At 40.9% G+C, this 21,531-nt stretch overlaps 1 protein-coding gene across 2 annotated transcripts in view; it reads left to right on the forward strand.

Moving 5' to 3' along the window:
• Positions 1–2,467: 2,467 nt before the first annotated feature.
• Positions 2,468–21,531, forward strand: part of USP24 (ubiquitin specific peptidase 24) — a 62,924-nt gene continuing 43,860 nt past the window's right edge. For both annotated transcript variants that reach the window (XM_027879073.1, XM_027879074.1), the window contains exons 1-8: positions 2,468–2,536; positions 2,567–2,939; positions 15,078–15,243; positions 16,220–16,287; positions 17,735–17,878; positions 18,382–18,504; positions 19,415–19,450; positions 20,045–20,110. In XM_027879073.1, the coding sequence (XP_027734874.1) occupies positions 2,628–2,939; positions 15,078–15,243; positions 16,220–16,287; positions 17,735–17,878; positions 18,382–18,504; positions 19,415–19,450; positions 20,045–20,110 (915 nt within the window). In that variant the 5' untranslated portion in view covers positions 2,468–2,536; positions 2,567–2,627. The remainder of the gene's footprint in view (positions 2,537–2,566; positions 2,940–15,077; positions 15,244–16,219; positions 16,288–17,734; positions 17,879–18,381; positions 18,505–19,414; positions 19,451–20,044; positions 20,111–21,531) is intronic.

A 21,531-nucleotide genomic window follows, 5' to 3' on the forward strand; every position in this document is an offset into this window, starting at 1 on the left:
TAAAGTCTGTAAAATCAAACTTGAGGACCAGTACCCCTCATCATCAGTTATGCTAAGGTGCTATGGTCAAGTGTTATATATTGATAAATTCAAACTCCCTTTAAACTTCATTCAGAACAGGTGGACTACAGAGCATAGGTAACTTAATGTCAAAGCAGCCTCTTTTTCCTCAGTCACCTGGAATTACAATCAGTTTCCACATCACTTTTGGAAGTTTTCAATAGTTACCTCAGCACAAATTACAGAGGCACTTCCTTGAAACAAATCTAAAAGCAATAATGACATCTAATAAATATCTTACTTTTTCCTACAAATTTCTTCCATTAGTAAGGGAAAATTATACCAACTGACTTCACCAGGCTGTGAGGATTAAACCATCATTTATAATATTTTTTAAAAATGAGAAAGTGTCTTTTAAATGTTAGTCACATGAGTAAGCAGTGAGTCAATATTCTGCATATTAACTGAATGCATTTGAAGTGCTGGAGTTTTTCTGAAGCCTGCCAAGACTGAGCCATAACAATTTCTTTTATAACTGGAGATCAGCCTGAATGAAAGACCTTCCTTAGATACAGAAGCTGAAGATCAGAGTCATATGCACATTATCTCCACTCCACTGAGAAATGTCAGCCTAGAGAAAAAGAATCAGAGAGATGAATAAGCAAGATGAAGGAGCTGTGATTACCTTTCAGGTCAATATATAAGGAATATGAGATCACTGCAATCTAAAAACTAATCCAAAACCTTTGCCTGTCCAACAGACTGATCTATCAGTCTACAGACAAACTCTGGAGCAGAGTCCAACGCTGAGCCCTGAAAGTTCATGTTAGAGACCTAAATACTGTTGGTGTTCCCCACTTTTGAAAGTTTCCTTTATCATAAATGTTATTTGTATCTGAAACTTCAGACAGGGGTCTCTAGATTCCTAACCCCAGTGCCTTCAGTCATGTCAGCCACTGTTAACACAAAATAGTTTGCCTGAAAACATGTGCCTTCAAAGACAAATGTGTACATGCAGATACCAGCACTGATCTTGACAAATCTTTTATCTGTTTCCTCCTTCCTCCTCTTCTCTGAACATAGAAAAGCTGTTGTTACAATGACGTGATAAATTTTACTTGGGAGAGTACCAGGAGATCCAGATCCAGATCTACTGACTTTTGTGCAGTACAAGAGTTCACCAAGTGTGTTAAATTAATATACATAACTTACTCTGTGCTTTGGGCACTAGAATTATTTTTCTTCCTGATTGCGCCCTGCTTCATTTTGTGTGGATTTGCATCTCTCCTTCTTATATTATCATAGAATTCTAGAATGGCTTGGGTTGAAAGGGATCTTAAAGCTTATTTTATTCCAGTCTCGTGCCATAGGCAGGGCCACCTTCCACTAGACCAGGTTGCTCCAAGCCCTGTCCAACCTGACCTTGGACACTTCCGAGGATGGGGCAGCCACGTCTTCTCCGGGCAACTTGTGCCAGAGCCTCACCACCCTCACAGGGAAGAATTTCTTCCTGATATTACATGCTTAAAGAACACATTTCTAAAGAGAAATAAGGTGGAAGCTGGAGGGCTGGCAGCGGTAAGACAGTAACTCGACGGTGTGCTCCCGGAATCCAGAGCATCTCCCCCAGCACTCCCAGTTGCCCTCAGAAACGCGCCTTGCCCACCCTCACCTCACTCCCCGGGCCTGTCGTGTTCCACTATGACAATCTCACTGCCCCGCCGACACCTGTCCGCTAAAAAGAGCCGTGATTAGGGGCGGTACCACCGGCAGCGGCAGGAGGCGGGGCGGGCAGCCCACCCCTGACATTCCACCCTCGACGTCCCACTACCCGCAGCGCTCCCCTGGCAGTCCGGCACGACCATAAGGAACGGCCAGGTCCCAGTGCCAGTGCCAGTGCCAGTGCCGCTGTCGGTCTCAGCTCTGGCCCCCGTTCAGCTTCCCGCCCCCGTCCCCCGACGCGGTCCCCGTATCGGTCCAGGTCCAGGTCAAGGGGCCCGGGCTCCAGGTCATCCCCATCCCCAGTCCCGGTACCGATCCCGATACCGCTCCCAGCCCCCATCTGGGGGTCTACCCCTATCGCTGGTCCCAGTCTCTGTCCCTATCCACATCCCCGGTCCCAGCCCTGATACCCATTCCCATCCCCGTCCCCATCCCCGGTCCCCATCTCCGTTCCCTATCCCACTCCCACTCCCCGGCACCGCCGCTCGCCCTCACGTGACCCCTTGGCCACGCCCCCTTCCCACGGCGGTCCATTCATGCCCCCACCCCTCTCCCCCGCTCACCCCCCCCCCCGTGTCACGTGATGCGGGCCCGCCGTTCGCTCCCTGGGCCGGGGCTTCGCGGACGCTTCCGGGCCTGGGCGGGGCGGGAGAGAGCGCGGGGGGGCGGAGCCGGGGCGGGGGCGCGCGCAGGGGGGCGGGGCGGGGCGGCCGCCGCGGCGGCGGGAGGGGAGCGGCGCTCCTGAACATGGCGGCGCGCGGGGCCGGCAGCGCCTGAGCCCGGCGCCCCTGGGTCCGCGGGGGTGTCCCCCCCTTTCTCCTCCTCCTCCTTTTCCTCCTCCTCCTCCTCCTCCTCCTCCTCCTCCTCCTCCTCCTCCTCCTCCGGCCCCGCTGCCTGGCGAGGCCATGGAGAGCGAGGAGGAGCAGCACATGACCACGCTGCTCTGCATGGGCTTCTCGGACGCGGCCGCCATCCGCAAGGCCCTGCGCCTGGCCAAGAACGACATCAACGAGGCCGTGGCGCTGCTCACCAACGAGCGGCCCGGCCTCCACTACGGCGGCTACGAGCCCATGGAGAGCGGGCAGGGCCCGCCGGGCGGGCACGGCTCCCCCGCGGGCGGGCAGGGCCCCCGCGGTGGCGGCGGCGACGGGGACGGCGGAGGCGGCGGGGGCGGCTTCGACCCTCCGCCCGCCTACCACGAGGTGGTGGACACCGAGGTGAGCTGCGGTGGGGCGGCCACGGGCAGCACGGGGGGAAGCCGCCGCAGCCTCCCCGCGGCGGGGCCGGCGGGCGGGGGTCGCCCCGGGCCTGGGGCCAGCGGGAGTGTGCCCAGGGGACCCCCAGGGCTGGTGGCTCCTTGTCCGCCCGCCTTCCTTCCCTCCCTCCCGGCTCCCCGCTGTTCTCCCGTGCCCGTTCTCCCGCGATCGCTGCAAGGTGAAGAGCGCCCAGGGCTTTCCTTGGCATTCCAAGAATGTGTGGCTACCGTAGGGCTCTGGTTTTCGCTCCCCTCTCTTTTGCCTTCTTGCATAATCCTAGTGACTAATGACTGTTTATTTTTTTTTTTTTTTGGTTAACTGTTTGCACAATGTGAAGGAAAGTGCAGTGTGGGCATGACTTTAGGTAAGGTTTTATTTGGATAAGCTGAGCTTGAATTCTGAAATAGGGACGCAGTGAAGTCAGATATTTTCAAAACAAGGCTTTAACTCCGTAACTTACAGCTTTGATCCAAACGAAACTGAAGTAGGTAGATGTGCTGAAAGACACCAACCTTTGCCACGTTCTCTTCTTCCTCCGTGTTTGCATTTTTCTCTCCTCCATCCTCTTCCAGGACTCTGAACTCCTCAGCGAGCAGATATGCTCATGGTGCTTTCCTTGCTGTCTGGAACGGTCAGTGTAAGGCTTTCCTGTAAAGCCTTCTCCTCCTCCAGGTCTTTTTTTCAAAACTTCCTAGAGTGTTCATATGAAAAGAGCTAATTAGTAGTGCCCAAACTCTGGAACTCGTGGGGATGAAAACAGCAGAAGGCCCTGCTGTGTGGTATCAAAGGGCCGCCTTGCCTAGTTTCTGTCTCAAGAGCTGGTCAATAGCAGATGCTTAAGCACGTGAATAAAACCAGGGAAACTCATGTACCCTCCCAGGCTCCGGTTAGCAGTATCCAGAGGGTTTCTGTGCCAGAAAAGTGCTCCCTTTCTGGATATATATGTGTATGTGTCTATAAATACATTTATGAAGAATACATGCACGTATTTGGTGCGTAACTACACTTGCACGGATCATCCATATCCGTAGCTTCAGCATGTTGACGTCCAATCTCGCAGAATAAAGATAGGTGATCCTGTTCACTGAGTTAACTGGGTTAGATCTTGAGCTCCCATAAGCTGCTGATGTGTGCTTGTGGAGTAAGGTGATCCATGGGATGGCACGTGTGCTGCGCAGAAGAGGAGTCGCTGATTTAACTTCCCTGATTGAATCGTGAGGGAACTGGTTTCCAGGCTTTGCTATAAAGGGTTGAGAGTGAATGAGAGTTCTCCTTGTTGGCATTTAGATCTCTGTAGCCACCCAGAGGGTGGATTTTCCTATCAGATGTAGTTGTGGTTGGGACAGTCTGGCTTGTCATTGTGACATTTCAACAGAAGCTGTCAGTGTAAACTTCAGAGAACTTTTTTCCCTGCACTTCTTCCTATTGCAAATGATACTTTGACAACTCTTAAGAGGATTTTCCTCCTATTATTTCAGCTTGTATGTCTGATCAAACTTACTTATGCTTTGTAATAGTTTCCTTTGCCACTTACGTTCTGGTTTGCTTTGACTGATGTTCTGGTTAACCCACAGGAGGGAAGCCAAAACATTTAAATAGAGGCAAATCACTGCACAGAGAAGGCATTTTAGAACAGCTGAGGTGTCTTGCTACATGAAACTATATAAATTCAGGCCTCAGTTTAGTAATTGGATTCTTTTGCATATAAGCATCTGTCAGCTCCTGCATGTGTATGCAAAACAGTGTTTCTGTAATAGAAGAGTTATACTTGTAAAAGTCTTAAGATTGTAATTGTTGCCTATGCTTATTTGTCCAGTATTGCAGTACAACCTAACAGCTTTTGCATATGCTTTATAAAAGGGAGAAAATAATATATGATCAGTTCTTAGGGGGGTTTATGCTTCAAAAGTAATCTAGCATTACGTTTAATAAACTACAGCTATTCTTTAAGTGGTTAATCAGTAATTAATCAGGTTAATCGGTAGTTTTCCATTCAGCAGAAGCTTATGGCAAATGAAGCTGTACAGAAAGCCATTGCACAGGCAGCTATATTATTCATTGTAGTCATACACATTATGGTGAAACATATTGTACCCCATGCTGTCTTGTGGTAATTCAGATGTTATTTCTGATTTTCTTGCTTTCAATATCATCTCTCTTTCTAACAGCTCTGAGCATGTATTCCTCCTTCTCCTCATAATACCAGTTTTAACTTTTATTCAGTGGGGAGGCAGTGTGTTAGATTTTTGGATTTTATATATCAGCAACGTACGTGAACAAAAGAGCAAATCAAAATAAATCAAAAGAGCACAGTTCTTATAAATTTGCCCCTAAAAAAAATTTTCCAGTCTAGTACTTCATGAACAAAAGTTAGGATTAGACGTTTTAAATTTAAGAATAACAAGAAGGCTTTAGTCATTCTTCATTACATGCATGTAACAGGTCTGTACTTTGAATTTACATTCCTTTTTTGGCTGAGTACACTTTAGCATGCATTTAAGAATAGACCTATGAATGATTAAACACTTTACATTTTCTCTAATCAGTAATGAATCCATTATGTTTGCATATGCTTATTTAGTCTCTATTACATAACGTTAGAATCTGTTTAGTATTCATGTTGATCAAAGAAAAGCTTGTCTCCTGGTTTTCTTTTGAGAACAGCACAGCAACCAGATATATATCATACTAGTAAAAACATGTTTTCTTTAGATAAGTTTGTAAAAATCAGTGTGAGTCCTCTTTCAGTGATCAAGACTGCTGGTCTTCAGGGCTGTCTGGAAGTGTTAGAGAGGCCTAAATTTGGAATAACTGGCCCAGAAGCAAGAGAGCTTCTGCGAGCTGGCCCAGCCCACACTCTATGCTTGCCTATGGGGCTTGAGATGAAGATATGCACAAATTCATTTTCACGAGAGCTAATACTTCATTTTCAGTGGGCCAGCATCTTCCAAAGAGCATGCAACTGATTCAGTTTTAAGCTAATAGCTGTGGTGTGCCTCTGGCATTGATGGGCTAACGTGACCACACTTAACTTATTAAAAGAAAAAGGCCAGACAACCAGACAACCTTGGAAATGCAGTGGGCATTTCAGTTCATTTTTGCAGTCTGCCTGAAATAGCAGGAAGTTCAGCTTCAGGTTTACAGCTGTTTCGTAGCTTTGCCTTGTGTAGCACCAAACCACATTGATAGACTGAGATCACCTGCTTTTACAAGAGGTAACTTTGCTTGTTTGACATAACTTCTATGTTTATGTCTGTTGACAGTAAATCTGGTGAGTGCAATTTGGCAGGAATCTGGGATTTCTATGTTTATTCCTTAGGCAACATCCAGATTGTCACAGTGTGATTCTTTGCTGAGGGAGGTGGGTGAAGGATGCTATGCTCATCTCTTCATACGGCTGACAGATAAGCTGCTTGATGAACTCCTGCTAAATCCTTATAATTTAAGACAAGACTATAAATGAATGTGATGACAACGTCTGTCAGTGTGTCCATGAATTGCCACAAGTGCCACAATTGCTGGCTTTAATGAGTTTGAGAGGAATGGGAGGGAGAAGAACAGGCCAAACAAATGTGGGAAATGTGACCAGAGAAATGAAATTGTGGGAAGGGGTAGGTAAAAATACTAAACATGTAACAGCAGTTTGCATAACCTTCACTAAAATAATCTTAATTTGTTTTTATAACAGCTTCTGAGAGTCATTACTATGACCTTTTGGGTAAATTGTGATGAACGGATTATGTTACCTTCTAGCTATTCCTGTCCCCTTCAGCATGTAGTCTTTTGATTTATGTTGTTTTAGTTGAACTGGATCAAAAGCTCACATACACCAGATTTTCTTAGGTAAGGTTTATAATAAAACTTGTCCAGGATTGCTTTTGAGGTGCTGTTTGATTTCAAGAGAAGGGGATTTTGTAAAAAAAAACAGGCCAGTGACCGTAGTGAGTGCCAGTGCCAGGAACATTCTCACTAGTCATGCTGCAGAACTGTTGTGTTCAAACCCTACCTCTGCTCATTATTAGAGCTCAGGACTGAAAGCAGTTCTGTCACAGATGCGCTGTGTCATGATAGATGTGTAACTTAACCTCTGGTTTAGTTTTTAATGTGTAAAATGAGGATAATGGTGTGTGCTTTATTAGGAGAACCATGGACATTAGCTATTTGTGGAGTTCTTTGATCCTTGACTGGAAGGAGCTGTATTTATTTAAAGACAAAGAAGGTATTTAGCCTTCAAGTAAATGAGGTGGATGTCATGCTGCAATTCTATACGTTTAAAGTCAGTCTCCTGTCTTGCAAGTAATCTCGAGCTTTGCAAAAGTGACTATTTCTTTCATTCTCGTGTGGAAGTTTTACAGTGCGGCTTGTCTGTGAATTGGCCTTGTAAAACAATTAAGCAATCAAATAAAGCTATGTGGTGGATTCTGGCATTGAGTCCCTGGCTGGATGCCATCAGAATGTCAAGTGGAATTAGTATTTTAGCACTCCTGGTTTTCAGCATCACTGTTTTCAAAATGAGCGACCCTAGTGTGGAACCTTTTCTTACGATCTGATTCCATTAACACTTCCTTGAAAGCATTTGAAAGAAAATACCCTGCATTTCTCTCTTGACATAACACAGAGTAATAGAAGTGCTGCATGAAATCAGGGAAAATAGGGGTAATAGTAAGAAATGCGGTTGGTTAATTTTAAACGTAAGCTTTGTTTTGAATAACTTACAAAGTCATTATCAAGTAATGCGATCGTTAGAGTAATTGTGGATTGAGAGGAGCACTTTATAATTACTGGTTCACCAGTGAAGGTGATGCCTGGGGGGTCAGCGGAGGTAGGAGGCAGATCTATAGCCAACTTCTCAGCTGGGCAGGAAGTGTCTCTGCTATAATGTCCCCTGGAAGCATTTTCTGGTCATCTTCCCAGTTTACAGTGCTATTCTGTGGCAGCTGTTTAATAAGGAAGTGAAATACTAAGGAAGAATGAGAATAAAAACAAATTAGCCAGTGTTAGAAGTTAATTCCAGCAAATCATTTGGATTGCTTTTGGATTAAGGAACAGTAGCTCTTTGTATGAGAAGGGCAAAGATGGAAAGGAAGTGCCTGTTTCTTTTGTAAGCTTTAATTTTGAAAAAAACACGTATTTGTACTGCTGTAGGAGTAGCCTTTGGTATATATGTTTCGCATGCCAAATTAAAATTAATTTAAAAAGCCGATGTGCTTACAGCTTCTTGCCACTTGATCTTTCTGCTCACTGCTTTACAGCAGTTCTGGCTTTCCTGATGCCCAGCAGAGCAGCCTTGAGAGGCACTTAAATATTTTTCATATTAATTAGTCACATTTTTGTAATTATACACTGTCAAAATCAGCTGCTTTGTTGGTTCTGGTTTCTGTCTCACTATACATCACTTTACATCTGTAGAACAGAAGTACAGATGAGTGTTCAGCAGCATTATTGAATTAATTTTCCCTTCCAGACCTCGACCTTTGGTTGCTAGAATGTTACAATAAATATCTAGTAGTTATGCAGCACTTCTCTATTAATGCCTGGTGTTTGGCAAACGGAGATGCAAGTATTGATTTAATTTTGAGTACTGAAATGCTAAGCATTTGTGATTCATTGTTTTATTGTTTTAAAGCACAATGTTTATCTGATATCACACAAAGTTGTTTTGAGTTATTTGAGAACAAGCATGGGGGTTTTGTGCTTAAGAAAACTCAAGGATTGAGAGGAATAATGGTATCGGCTGTGAGTGTGGCTGTTTGTAGTTATGATAATGGAGTAAGTTTTTAAGTATATTCACAGAAAATACTGAAAACACATGCAAGATAAGTGTTTTCCTTGGTTCCTTATGAATGGCATTCCTAACAGTGCTCTTTCCATGACCTCTCCCTCGCCTACAACTTATCAGACTTCGAAATATGTTGCCAAAAGTGGTTGTAGCGAATCTCTGGCTCAGATTTAACTCAATACTGTGGTAATAGTGGCATAAAAAGGCAAAGAGGATCCTTTTATTGTACAAGTTAAATGGATGTTTTAATTCAAGTGTTATTTTTACAGAGCTTCAGTTTTGTTTTGCTGTGCTGCTCAGGACTATGTTTATATCTGAACAACTAGGCAAGTACATTGGGGAATATTGCCTGGTAACATCACACTGTCACCCTGGAAATCTGGGAGAGCAGTACAAGCAATGCTTTTAGAAAATCCAAGTTAATTTCTAGCTTTGCTGAATTTATTTTTATTTTTTTTTTCAAATTCACATTGTGTTCTTATTCCTTGTCTCACATAGCGCTTAGCTGTGAGAGAAGGAGGGCAGAGGGAAGGTGGAGCCATGGGATTTTTGTGGTTATAATTTGCTATAATCCTTTACACCTAGCGTTTAGTCTAACCACGCATTCTTGGTAGCGCACTTGTGCAACTCTCAGTTAAGGTCAGCGTCCAAAACGTTCTGTGAGAAAGTTCACTAAATAAAATGGAGTTTTCTTAGGGCATGTTTATGATGATGAGAGTCCAAATGGGCTTCAGTTAGGGCGAATCTGTAATGGAGGATTTATTTTCCTTTAGTAATAGGCTTGTATCATTCTTTTATATTAGCACGATGAAATATTGATATATATTTTTTCTTATGACAAGACTGCATTTGCTTGTGTATAGTAGTCCATGGTAAAAATTTGAACTGAAGAATTTAGTTTCTGTGCAAAAAGAATAAAGCAAAACATCCCCAACAAACTTATGTTCTCTTAACGTAAATATCAAAAGACATTCCTGTCTATCACTGTGTTCAGAAATTTTCCATATAGATATGTTTCTCTGGATGAAAATGCAAGGGCAAGATGCTGCATCTGTTCAGGACTTACACCAGTTAAAAACTGTTTCTATACTTTGCAAGTAAATGTCTGTTTGTTAGTAAAACGTTCAGGAAGTCACAGTGGGTTTTCTTATTGCCAAATGAGAAACATAATGTGGAAATTCCATACATGACACCATCTTCTGAGTCTTACTAACATTGACTTATTCATAACAGGTTCCCAAGCTTGCTCTTAGCAAAATGGATCAAATGGGTTTTATCTGATGGCAAGAACAGGCAACTAGGAAATACTCTCCAATTTTGCTCCCACATGTGCCACTTAACACGAGTTTAAAGAAGTTCTTTAAGCTTTTGGAGTACCAGTTTATAAAAAGCAAGTAGGTTACAGGTATAAAAATGTAACTTTTTTTTTTTAAACATTCAATACCTCATGCTTTGCATGTCTTATGTAAGTACAAGGTGGTAGCTTTGATTTATTTGAAATCTTTTGAATACTTAACCTTGTGTCTCAGTTCTAGGTAACAGAATATCCTCCTTTAAAGAGATAATTAACAGAAAAAAGAATTGACATCCAGGCATGAAAGTAAAAGGTGTTTTAATCAATGGTCTGGCAGATGGAGGGACTGTCAGGTCATGACTTCATGATTCATAGCTTCTCCCACAAGAGATGGGCATAGTAGATCAGAGAGCAGAGAAATGATCTATTTTTATGGTTATTTGATGTATTTCTCTCACCTTGCCTCCACCTGAGCATTGCAGCACTCTGCAAACACTAGTGAGTGGTGCCTCAGTGTGCTGTGGCACAGGGGAGCATCACTGCTGACACTTTACAGCTGGGAAAGCTGAAGCTTTGAAAAATTGATTTCTTTATGCTGACTGTGATAAAAACTGAAAGGTGGGCGTAGGATTTTTTTTACAAATTCTGACTTTATGCATTTTTTTCCATTATTGCTTTTCAGAGCAATTAAATTTTGTCCTGTATTATGTAGGCACATTAAAGCAAATTAGGGTGTTGGTTTGGGGCTTTTTAACAATGCAGTGGCACATCAAAAATCTATGTTCCTGGCAATAAAATGATGGTTATTTTATGAAAAACAGTTATTAGAGAGGCATGAGAGTGAAGGGAACTGCTTGGTCTGATGGTGTCTTAGAACATCTGATCCTGTTGCTTGTTGAGAGAAAACGTGACTTCGGGTTTTTTTCCTAAATTATACTAGATTCAAGAGCACGTGATGTGACTTAGCTCTGGTGATAATAAATTCTGTTGGTAGCCTTCTATCAAAATCAAATTAACAAATTTAAATTACAGTTTGACTGTAATTTCGTTACTAAGGCTGCCAATTAGCATCAAAACTATTCTTAAACTCCTTGTTATTTTATGTAAAGCGGCTGGTATGGGAACTGTCAGTGGCTTTAGTTAAGCAGTGTTTGATTAGTTAATTAGCTGAGTACTGCAGGAATACATTTTGAAGCTTTAAACTGTGACCTTTGGGCAATTGACTTATATTTCATTTTTTGTGTGAGGGATGATTTTTGTTTTGTGTTACTCTTCCATGGAAGATTTTTTTACTAGAGATTTAAGCAATGCTTTATTGATCAGATATTTAACAATTTTTGTTTATTCAGCCTTGCAGGCAACTGTGGGAGGTGCCAGGTCCCCAGAGTGAGAATCTTGAATCACTGCTTTAGCCTGTTCCTGTGAGGGTATTTCTCTTGGGAGCCTGTGTGTGTGTTTAGCCATTGCTGTATTTTCACACCTTGAAAATAAGCCAGAAGAGTCAAGACTGTTAGAGTAAGGGGATTTTTAGGGCTTTTTTATAATAAGAGATGTATCAGAAGGCATGGAAAATGATATTAAAGGATTGCTAGCAAAAGTTTTTTGGTCTCAAGACTTCAGCTGAAGGAGGGAGAATAGTCACAATTGTATGATATGCACCATGGTTTCCTATTGTGGAAAACAGTGATCCTTACAGACTTTTAGACAGTTTATCTTTGGATGGTTACATTGATTACCAGGAATGGAGTTTAGGCTTTGGTTTGTTTTTTTTTTTGCTTTTTACTGTTCTGTTGGAGAACATCCCTACAAATCCTTAACATGTCAAGTGCCGGTTCAGTGTTAAGTCTGTTCAGAATTGCAAAGTCCTGATACAGGATCATCACCTGGCAAACACCATTCTTAAGTCACCTCTTTGAGGGGAGGGAGGTAGTTTGTTTATATATATATATATAAAATAAACAAGCAAACAAAGCCCATGTAATTCCCCAAAAGAAGAGATCCAGAAAACCACTTTTCAGGAGACTGACATGGTCTTTTGTACTTTTTTTCACATGTACCATAATCTTTCTTCAGAAGCTCTCCTCAGTGGACCTGTGTCAGTAGAGTCTGTAATGACAGTTCTGAGCTGCTGACTTACAAGGCATTAATTGTGAAGGCCTGTTAAGAGCTGTTTTGCATTTGTGAGTGTTAACAGGGCGAGTGAGATCTCCAGCCTATGCTGGAGTGTAAGATCTGTGTAAGATCTCCAGCCAGCACAAGATTACACAAGAGCTGAGCTGAGCTGACGTTTCCCCTCGTGCTGCACCAGCTGCTGGCTGCTGGTAATAAATCCCTTGCTTTAAAGAGCAGTGCAAATCGATTTAAAAGTTGGATAGTGAACACTTTGAGGCTTTTCTTGTACCGAAGGACGCTAATTAGGAAAGAACAGCAAGAAGTCTTCAAAAGAGACTGTTACTTTTAGTAGGTATGTTGTAAAAAACAGGACTCAGTCTGTGTTAATATAAAGGGAACATAGCTGTAATCTCCCAGAAATGCAGACTATGAAATATATTACTGGTTTGAAGGGGAATTTGAGTTTTAAACTAACTGGGCATTTATTTGAGACCTGCAGGTTTTGTGGTTGCTGTGAAGCCATGTGTGTGTTATGTGTTCTAAAATTAATAAATAATTAAACTTGATACTTTCTGGGCATGGTTTTGGTAGCAGAAGGCTAACCAGCAAGAAGACTCATTGTCTCCTAATTAGTGGAACGTGCCAAAAGCATGCTCCTTCAAATGCAAAGTTACCACTGTTACTAGGACAATATTCCCAGAACCACGCTCATTTTTTTGTGCAAAAAAATCTTTTCACTGCATTGTTGGTAAACTCAATCCAGACATGTCCAAAGCGCAGTTTATGATAATATGGGAGCTGAATATGAAGCTCCATATTCTTCCAGTGAAGAATGTGTTATTTCACTCATTCCATGTGAATTTCTATATTATGGACACTGGCAATCATTTGTGTGGAAACAGATAAAGAAAGAGCAGCATTGCTTGGATGCAGATGGGAGAACACAGTTTTTCAGCAGTAGCTGAAGGTCTGCACTGCTATTCTGCAGCTCTTGAACTGTCCTTACAAACACTAGCTTTATTTAACATGGACACTTTCCTCCAGGGAATGGAGCAACTGTAGCTCAGTTTCTGTAATCATTTGTTGAAATGTTGCTTTCCATGGCTACAAGTCTGGGCTGAACTGCAGTCGTTGAGTGCTCAGCAATTGTGTGTTTGTTATACTTAGTCTGCCTTTATTATACTAAGAGCTGTATCCCATCCTGTCACTTTGAGGGCTTTCTTTGTAACCTTACACTTTTTTTCTGTAGGAAATGAATTTGTGTTCTGTTTGGGCTTCTTCTTTACAAAAGCTGCAAACTGTTTGGTCAATATATCAGGATAATTACTAAAAAAAAAATACTTCTAATTAATTTCAGCGTCTTTTCATTTAGACCTTCACACATTTCTTCTCCAAAACTTGAAATATTTAAACAGGGCATGATTTACTAGATGGGAATGACATTAGGCTTCCATGCACAGTGTTGGATCAGGTGAACAGTTTCAGAAGCTGATATTCAGGTCTATTGAAGTACAACTTCCTATCGTGACTGGAGACTAAACGGTGGCACCTTCCTTCCCAAACATTGACATGTGTGGTTTTTCTGAGCGCTCTGTATCATTCCTGTGAATTTTACTGCTGCTCTCCAGAAACTGTTAGGAAGTCCAGCCCCTGTATGCAGTCAGTGAACTTTAAATATAAGCTGTATGCTGTTCTCTTGGCTGAGTATTTTTGAACCATTATGTGACTGACACATTTACTTTTTTAAAAACAAGTCTAATCCTACAAATAGCAAATGCAGTCAGAGAGCTGGGAACACGCACACTTCTATGCATACGTTGACTTCATTCTTTGTATACCACATCCTCCAGAGTTCAGTTCTTTCTTTTTGTTTATTTCTGTTCTGTTCACTTTCCTGACACTGTCTGTTTTTCACTCTATTTCCTGCTTGTCCTTCCTCCCTCTGTCCCTGGTTCCTCTCTCAGTGGGATCTTGTTACCATCACTGTGCTTGTGTTTTCTGCTGTCTCTGACAGTCTCTCCATTTGCTGTCAGGCCTGATCCAGACGTTCTGTCCTTTCTTCTGCTTGCCTTGCCTGCTGTTGTGGAGGCAGGGAAAGGTAGTCCATGTGAACTCTTTGACACATTGGGTAGCTGGCGTCTGTGCAAGGTTAAAAAACAAACAAAAGAAAATAAATGAATAACTTGTCTACCCTTCATTTGGCACTACTGAGACAGTTACCTAACACAGTACTTAGCAAAGAGCAGAGGGTGATTCTGTGTCCTGTACACAGAAGTAGCTGCTGTTTAGTGGCATTAGCAAGGACACCTGTAAAGCTTAGCTGGAGTTCTCTGCTTGCCTTTTCCCTGTTCCCTTCTGTAATATTTGCCAGTAACTCGTTTTGACTTCAGGAGGTGGGCAATTGTAGTTTCCTTGTTGAACAACTAAATTTGAGATGCACATTTTTCTTTATTAGTTACTAAAAAAACCCAATGTATTGGAACAGTGTTCAGTATTTCTTAATGTGATGGGGTGAAATGCACCCCTCTTAGAATAAACTGTTCCCATACAGCAGTTGTTGAACAGAGGATTAATATGCAGATCTATGGAGATCAAGATTTTTACTTTACAGTCTCACAGGGACTGGAAGTACTTATCACTTGGCTCTAGGATCTGATACGCTAAGGAACAAGATTTGCCTCTTAAAGAGGCAATTAGTTAACAACTAGTTATGTAAACATAGTAGCACAAAATACATACAGGTATGTAATCCCTTCAAATTGAAATGTTAAATTCTACTTTGAAAAACACTAGCAGCCTCAGGGTTGAGAGTTTGACATGCTTGTTACAAGCACAGCTGCCTTTTCTGAAGCTACTAAACCCTTTAATGTGTCTGAGAAATTGCTTTACCTGAACGTCTTTTTTCCCCGCACAGAAAAATGATGAAAATGGGAATTGCTCTGGTGAAGGGATTGAGTTTCCAACAACTAACTTGTATGAACTGGAGAGCAGAGTTTTAACAGATCACTGGTCCATACCCTACAAGCGAGAGGAGTCTCTAGGCAAGTGCCTAATTGCATCCACCTACCTAGCAAGACTGGGTAAGTTCTCTTTCCGCAAATATACCGATTATGTGTTCAAAGTGTGTCACAGACAGTATGCTGGGCAGTTGTGTCTTTCGCTTTAAATCTCGCAGTTGTTTACTTGGCACCCTGCAGAATGATCACATCTCTGGGAAGGGAGTTGACAGTGAAGTCTTCCACCCAATGCTGTAAAAAGAATGTTGATCTCTTTTCTTTTTCTCTATAGTAATTTGTTTACTTAAGCTTTTTTAAAAACGGGAGCATATGTTTCTTTATGTTCTAATGATTGTAGGAATTAGACTTTTTCAGAGCTGAATTACTGACTCTTTTTGTCATTGTGCTGATTATTTTTCCATTCGTAAAAACAAGCTGTCGTCTAAATCCATGCTGTAGCACGCTTGTATAACTCGTTGTTTTTCCCTAGTGAAATGCTTGTATTGTGTTAGACCCGAATTTGGCTTTTCTGTATTCAGGAGTTTGGCTGGGGTTAAGAGTGTTAAGGAGGCATCACGCCCAACAACTCGTATGTAATGAGAGTACAAGATGGTTTTTCTGTCATGCCTGATGGCAGACTATAGGGATGTTGTAATCTCTTGGAAGAATAGAAATTGTTAAGTGGTTCTGGTTTGCTTCTTTGTTTTTAATCTGTGTTAAAAGGCTGTGCTTAGGTTTGGGGTTGGATGGAGGCTGTGAAGCATCAGTAATGATGTACAAATTGTAAACTTTGAAGTTTACAAATTACTTATGGAGAGAATAATGCTTGAAGAGGTTGTAAAAGGTGGAACATTGTGAAACTCGTTTGTTCTGAAAGGCGAGTTTTCTTGACTCATGCATTTTGTTGCTGAAAAAGCATGCTACATATGAATGAACAGTAGCACATTTTTTACTGCTGGTTTGGGTTGGTGTTCCCAAAAACTTGCAACGAGGTCCCTGAGGTAATCTTAAAAAATATATTTTTAAAATGCTTTCAAAAAGCATTCTTCTTTCTTTAAAGGTCTTTCTGATTCCGATGAGAATTGCAAGAGATTTATGGACAGATGCATGCCTGAAGCATTTAAAAAGGTAAGTAGGTACAGTAGACCAAGTCAATGGTTTTTTGCATTGTTCATGGCAGAAATAGTGTTTTGTAATCCAGGCTTCAGAAACTATGGCAACTACTGAGAGTGTTCTTAGATTAAAATCACACTTAAATTATTTTTTAGACTAAAATCATACAGAAACTTTGATTAAAATCATACCAAGTCCCAGTTCTGCAACTCTGGGAGACTTTAGCACACAGCTTTTTCCTTTACTTTTTTTCCCTTAAATGAAGAGCTCTATAATAATTAGCACAGGTTTAAAGACAGGTGTAAAGACTCCTGGATAAGGTCATTGGTGGCAAGTTCACAGTTTGATTTCCTTAACTATTCTTTCTGCTCCTTCTTCAGAAAGTTGCTACATTCTTTTCACAATCCATTTAGAATTTGTCTTTCCCCTCAGTGTTTAATGCTTGTGTTTATCTGGGTCTGGGTGAATTTTCTCTTAAGAGCTCCCCAAACCAATTTACCTCCCACTACTCCATCCATTTTGGATACTGTCTAAATTTCTTGCCCAGTTTTTAGACTATATGCATAAAAACACATATACACCTTTTAAAAAGTTGTTCAGTCCTAGTCTTAAATACTGAGAATGTAATTATAGTTAGGGAAGATAGAAATTTAAGGGAAAAATTTATTTCCATTTGGCTATCAAAGTAATAATCTTACATACAATAGTTTTATATCACTTGGTATTTTTTGCATATCAAATAAATGGTATAAATTGTTCCTCCAGAAGAATAATCTGTAGAAATCTAAGTTCAAGATATGCTGAATTAAAAATTGCTGAAATATTTGCAAGAAACTATTAATGGTACAAAAAATAATTGTATTTAAACTATGAAGTTTTTAAACTGCTGCTTTTCAGACCCACCTAGCAGATATTAAATGAAGTTTGCAGATGGCAGCCTAGTGTTCTTTATAAACAACCACATGAGAGGAGATTCAAAGAACATGTTTCAGTAGGTGGGAAGCAGCATTAAATACGTCTCTCTTCATGGTACACGGCCTTTGTTTTCCAATAGAGGCTGCTCAGAAAGTGTGAATTGGTAAACGGCTATTACAGCTGAATCAGTTCAGCTTTGTGGCTGCCTGCTTTAAGATTTAATAGTTGTGAGTTCAATCTGCAAACAAATTAGTTTCGTATTAGTTGTTCTTTGCAAAGGTTACAGTCTTTACTAGTGCGTGGAAATGGAAAACAGTTTGATACATTTTATTTTCTGTCATGAAGTGTGATTTAAGGTGTTCTTCAGTAAAATACAAATTGAATTAACTCTTGAGGCATTAGTGCAGGAAGAAAAACACACCAGACAGTGATTAGTGCACTCCAAGGAAGCATTTGCTCTGAAAACAGTCACAGGGGTTGATAAATTTTTCTCCTGTTTTGTGATCGTGCTCAAACTTCGAAAAAAATCACTTTTTTTCTTTTTAAGCTGTTGACATCCAGTGCCGTTCACAAATGGGGAACTGAAATCCATGAAGGAATATACAACATGCTTATGCTGCTAGTGGACCTGGTTGCAGAGAGAGTAAAACAAGACCCTATTCCCGTGGGCCTGCTTGGTGTACTTACAATGGTATTTGACTCTCTGATACAATTTGTAATATTTGGTTATTTGGCATTTTGTATTTATGGTCCTGATGCTTTTAACAACTGTAAGTTGTAGTTTATTGTTTTAAAATTTGCAGCCATTGCTTGCAGATATTTTACATCCAGCATACAATTCAAAGGGGTGTGTGCTGTTCAAAACTTCTGAAAACTAGCAGTCTCAGAAAACAAAAAAGTCACATTCACTATCACTTCACTATTTATTTTTTTAAAACTGGTACTTTGAGTTGATCTTCCCTTTTTACAGCTCTCTGGTTCATATGGTTATTGGATATTGTCTGTACAGAATGGAAACTCCAGAATACTTTATACAATGAGAACTGAGAGGCAGGAGCAGGGGGCTTCTGTTCATCTTTATTTTTTTCTAGATTTTTAACTGCCAACCCCAAAAATGCTGAATTGAAAAAGTCAAATATTATCAAGATAGGTTTTGAGACTGGCATAATCCATGGTGTTCATTGTTCTTTCAAGGCATTTAATCCCGACAATGAATATCATTTCAAGAATCGAATGAAGGTGTGCCAGAGAAACTGGGCAGAAGTTTTTGGGGAGGGGAACATGCATGCTGTCTCACCCGTATCCACATTTCAGAAGGTAAGCATGGCCATGCCCTAAAAACTAGCTTTAGTGTAGATGTCTTTGTTTCAAAAAAGATTGTTTGATTAGTAGGTATTTATAACACAAGAAAGCTTAAATGTGTCACCAAGAATCGTAGCAAATACATCTTCAGTATATGCTGGTCTGTAGAAATGAATTTGTGCTCTCAAATTGTCCCAGTTCTCAGTTAGAGGCTAGATTTAGAAACTTCTGTACTTACATGTCTAAAGTAGCACAAAAATCTGTGTGCTGCTTTAGACATGAAGTACGCAAGGGGTAGATCTGTGTATCTAAGGACTGACATCTGTTTGATTGTTGAGTGTGAAATGACCAGGATAACTCCAAGTGTTCAGTTCTAGCAGAGAATTCATACTTTTCTGACAGCAAGGGATATGATATCTTGAAGTCAGACACACTGGCAAGGAGGCCGTTTTTGAGGTTTGCACTGTCTTGTCACAGTTGTTCTAGATGGGTGGGTCTAAAACAGAATCAGTGGAGTTGATCTCTCCTTCAGGAAACGAGTTTGTGGCCACAGAAAGAAAATTCTACATCTGCTGCTTTGGGAAAGGTTCTTTATACTGTTCCACACTGCTAATGTGCTATAAATACAGTTGCTTGTGAGTCAGCAGCCACAGTGTGTACTGTTGCCACAGCACATGGGCAGTGATGTCAAGCAGAGTCCAAAAAAGGATGATGCTCATGAGAACCAACCAGAGCTCCAGCTATGTGCTTAGTAATGGAGCTGTTACAAACACCTGCTGTTTCCTTTGAAATAACAGTGTGTTAACATAACATTTGAGGTGTGAGTTAATGGGCTGAATGTGTCTGTCCAAATCCCTGTTTTAGAAGACAAATGTTTAGCATTGATCTTGCAGCTACTAACTTGTTAATGTTTTTATTGTTTAAGGAACCTCACGGGTGGCTGGTGGATCTGGTAAACAGGGTATGTAAATGTAAACCAAGCAGAATTGTTATTTGTCACTTGAGTTAGTTGTCTTCAGAGATAATTGCTATTCCCCCCCACTCCGACTCTTTTTTTCACTCTTCACTTTTCTGACAACCACAAAAATACAGTTTGAGATCTTAATCCTGCCTATGTATAGGGAAGGTGCCTTGCAAACTACATCTTGTTGATTTGCTGCCTTTTCCCTTGATCACCCTTACCCGAGCGTGGTAGCTCTTGCTAGAGGAAGTCAAGAGCTCAGCTTAGGCTACAAGCAAAAGTCTCCCAATCAAAAGTGTCAGGCCAGTCAGCTGTTGCTCTATGTGGTTTAACTTTCTTCCCTATGTCCTTTTTTACTGAAGACAGAGTTTCTAGCTTGATATTTAAACTCTGGAACCAGGTATAATTGCACTGAATTCTCCAATGTGCCCCTGAATTCCCAGGAAAACATAAAGCTTATTTTGATTGGAATATTCCGTGGTAGAGGATACTTGTAGGCATCTTGGTAACTGTTAGTGAAGTATTTTCTGTGATCTCTTATTTAAAAGGTAAAATACTGTAGTTCGCGACATAATGGTGATTCTTTTATTTCAGTTTGCAGAGTTGGGTGGATTTTCAGCAATTCAGTCCAAACTCAATTCAGAAGATATTGAACTTGGGGTGAGTTCATCATCTGTCATGGGACTTCTTCCTTTCCATTACACCCTTCATGTAGAACCAGCGGTGTCCCTTTTGGCAGTGCTTTTACCTTTGCTTTGGTATCAGAGCAGCACTCCCACAGAGCCCTGGAGAAGTGCTGTCAGACTGGAGGTCAAATGAGGTTGTACAGAAGAATTCTGACTAAAGAGCTTTGGAGACATCACAGAAAAGAGGGAAAATTAGTGTACCTTGTTGCTAACATTCAGCCTTCTGGTTAGATGTCAATCAAAGTAGTTTCACTGTATGTTCACCAGTATGTCCCTGATTTTCTGTGTACTGCATCCATAGCTGCATTTAGCTGCATATTGACTTCCATCATTTATTATAAAAATCACAGTTTAAGGAAAAAAATCCTTAGAAAGACAGTGTCTAATCCTAAACAACTTATCAAGAACTGTGTCTAAAAACTGACTGGTTCAACAGTGCTAAACTATTTTTGGTGTCAAAGCCTAACTTGGCTAGTGTTAGCTTCCTAACCTATATTCAGGAGAATTATGAATCTTTCAAGGTTTGAAGAATGAGGAGAGTAAAAGCAAATGATGTAATTTGGAATCTTGTCCCCAAGTATAAAATCAGTCTGCTCTCAGTGAAATGCCATTTGAGAGAATTCAACTTTTTTTCTTGGGATATTGATGTTTGTTGCTTTATATAGAGATATGTGAGCATGACAGAAGAATAATGCATGACTAGAATTTACATCCTAGTCCTACAGTACAAACTTTGACTTGACTTTGTTTAATGATTAATAACTGCTTGCTTAGGAAGGAAATATGGGTCAACGTCACTTAATTTAGGCCTTTGATTGCACTGGTGCACACTCAATTTTACAATTCTTGATCCAGTGTGAGAAGAAACCGATTTTGATAATGCCTTTATACATTTAATTTCTTTGATAATGGATACCACTTTAAAATCATGTGTTGAAGAGATCTTGACATGTATATGACACATTTACAGGAGGTTTCTCCCACGTAATGCTTGGGGAAAGAAATTTGCCATATGGCTTTAACCTTAAATTTTGCATTCACAGTTCTCATTGCTGTAGAGAGCAAGCAAAATGTGATGTGTTCCTTTCCGTCTGTTTATTTCTGTGACTGAAACAGGATCAGTCAGAAAAGACTGAACAGAATGATGAGAGGACCAAGACTAGTGAAAACTGGGAAGGCACTTTTTATTTCAGGAAAAAGTGTATAACACGTACTGTGTGCCACGTATAACATATATAGCACATACTCCAGCGTGTGCCATAGAGTAAATCTTTCCTGAACCATGTGTTGTTGTAAAGGACTTGCACAGCAAAAACAATCGTAGCAAGTGACTGGAAATTATTGTATAAGATAACTAATACTTGTTCATCTTCGTTTGCCTTTTAAGATACAGAT

This window comes from Empidonax traillii, unplaced genomic scaffold (assembly GCF_003031625.1).
Source record: "Empidonax traillii isolate 1590-97213 ecotype Southwest subspecies unplaced genomic scaffold, ASM303162v1 scaffold50:size1795014, whole genome shotgun sequence".
NCBI classification, from domain to species: domain Eukaryota; kingdom Metazoa; phylum Chordata; class Aves; order Passeriformes; family Tyrannidae; genus Empidonax; species Empidonax traillii.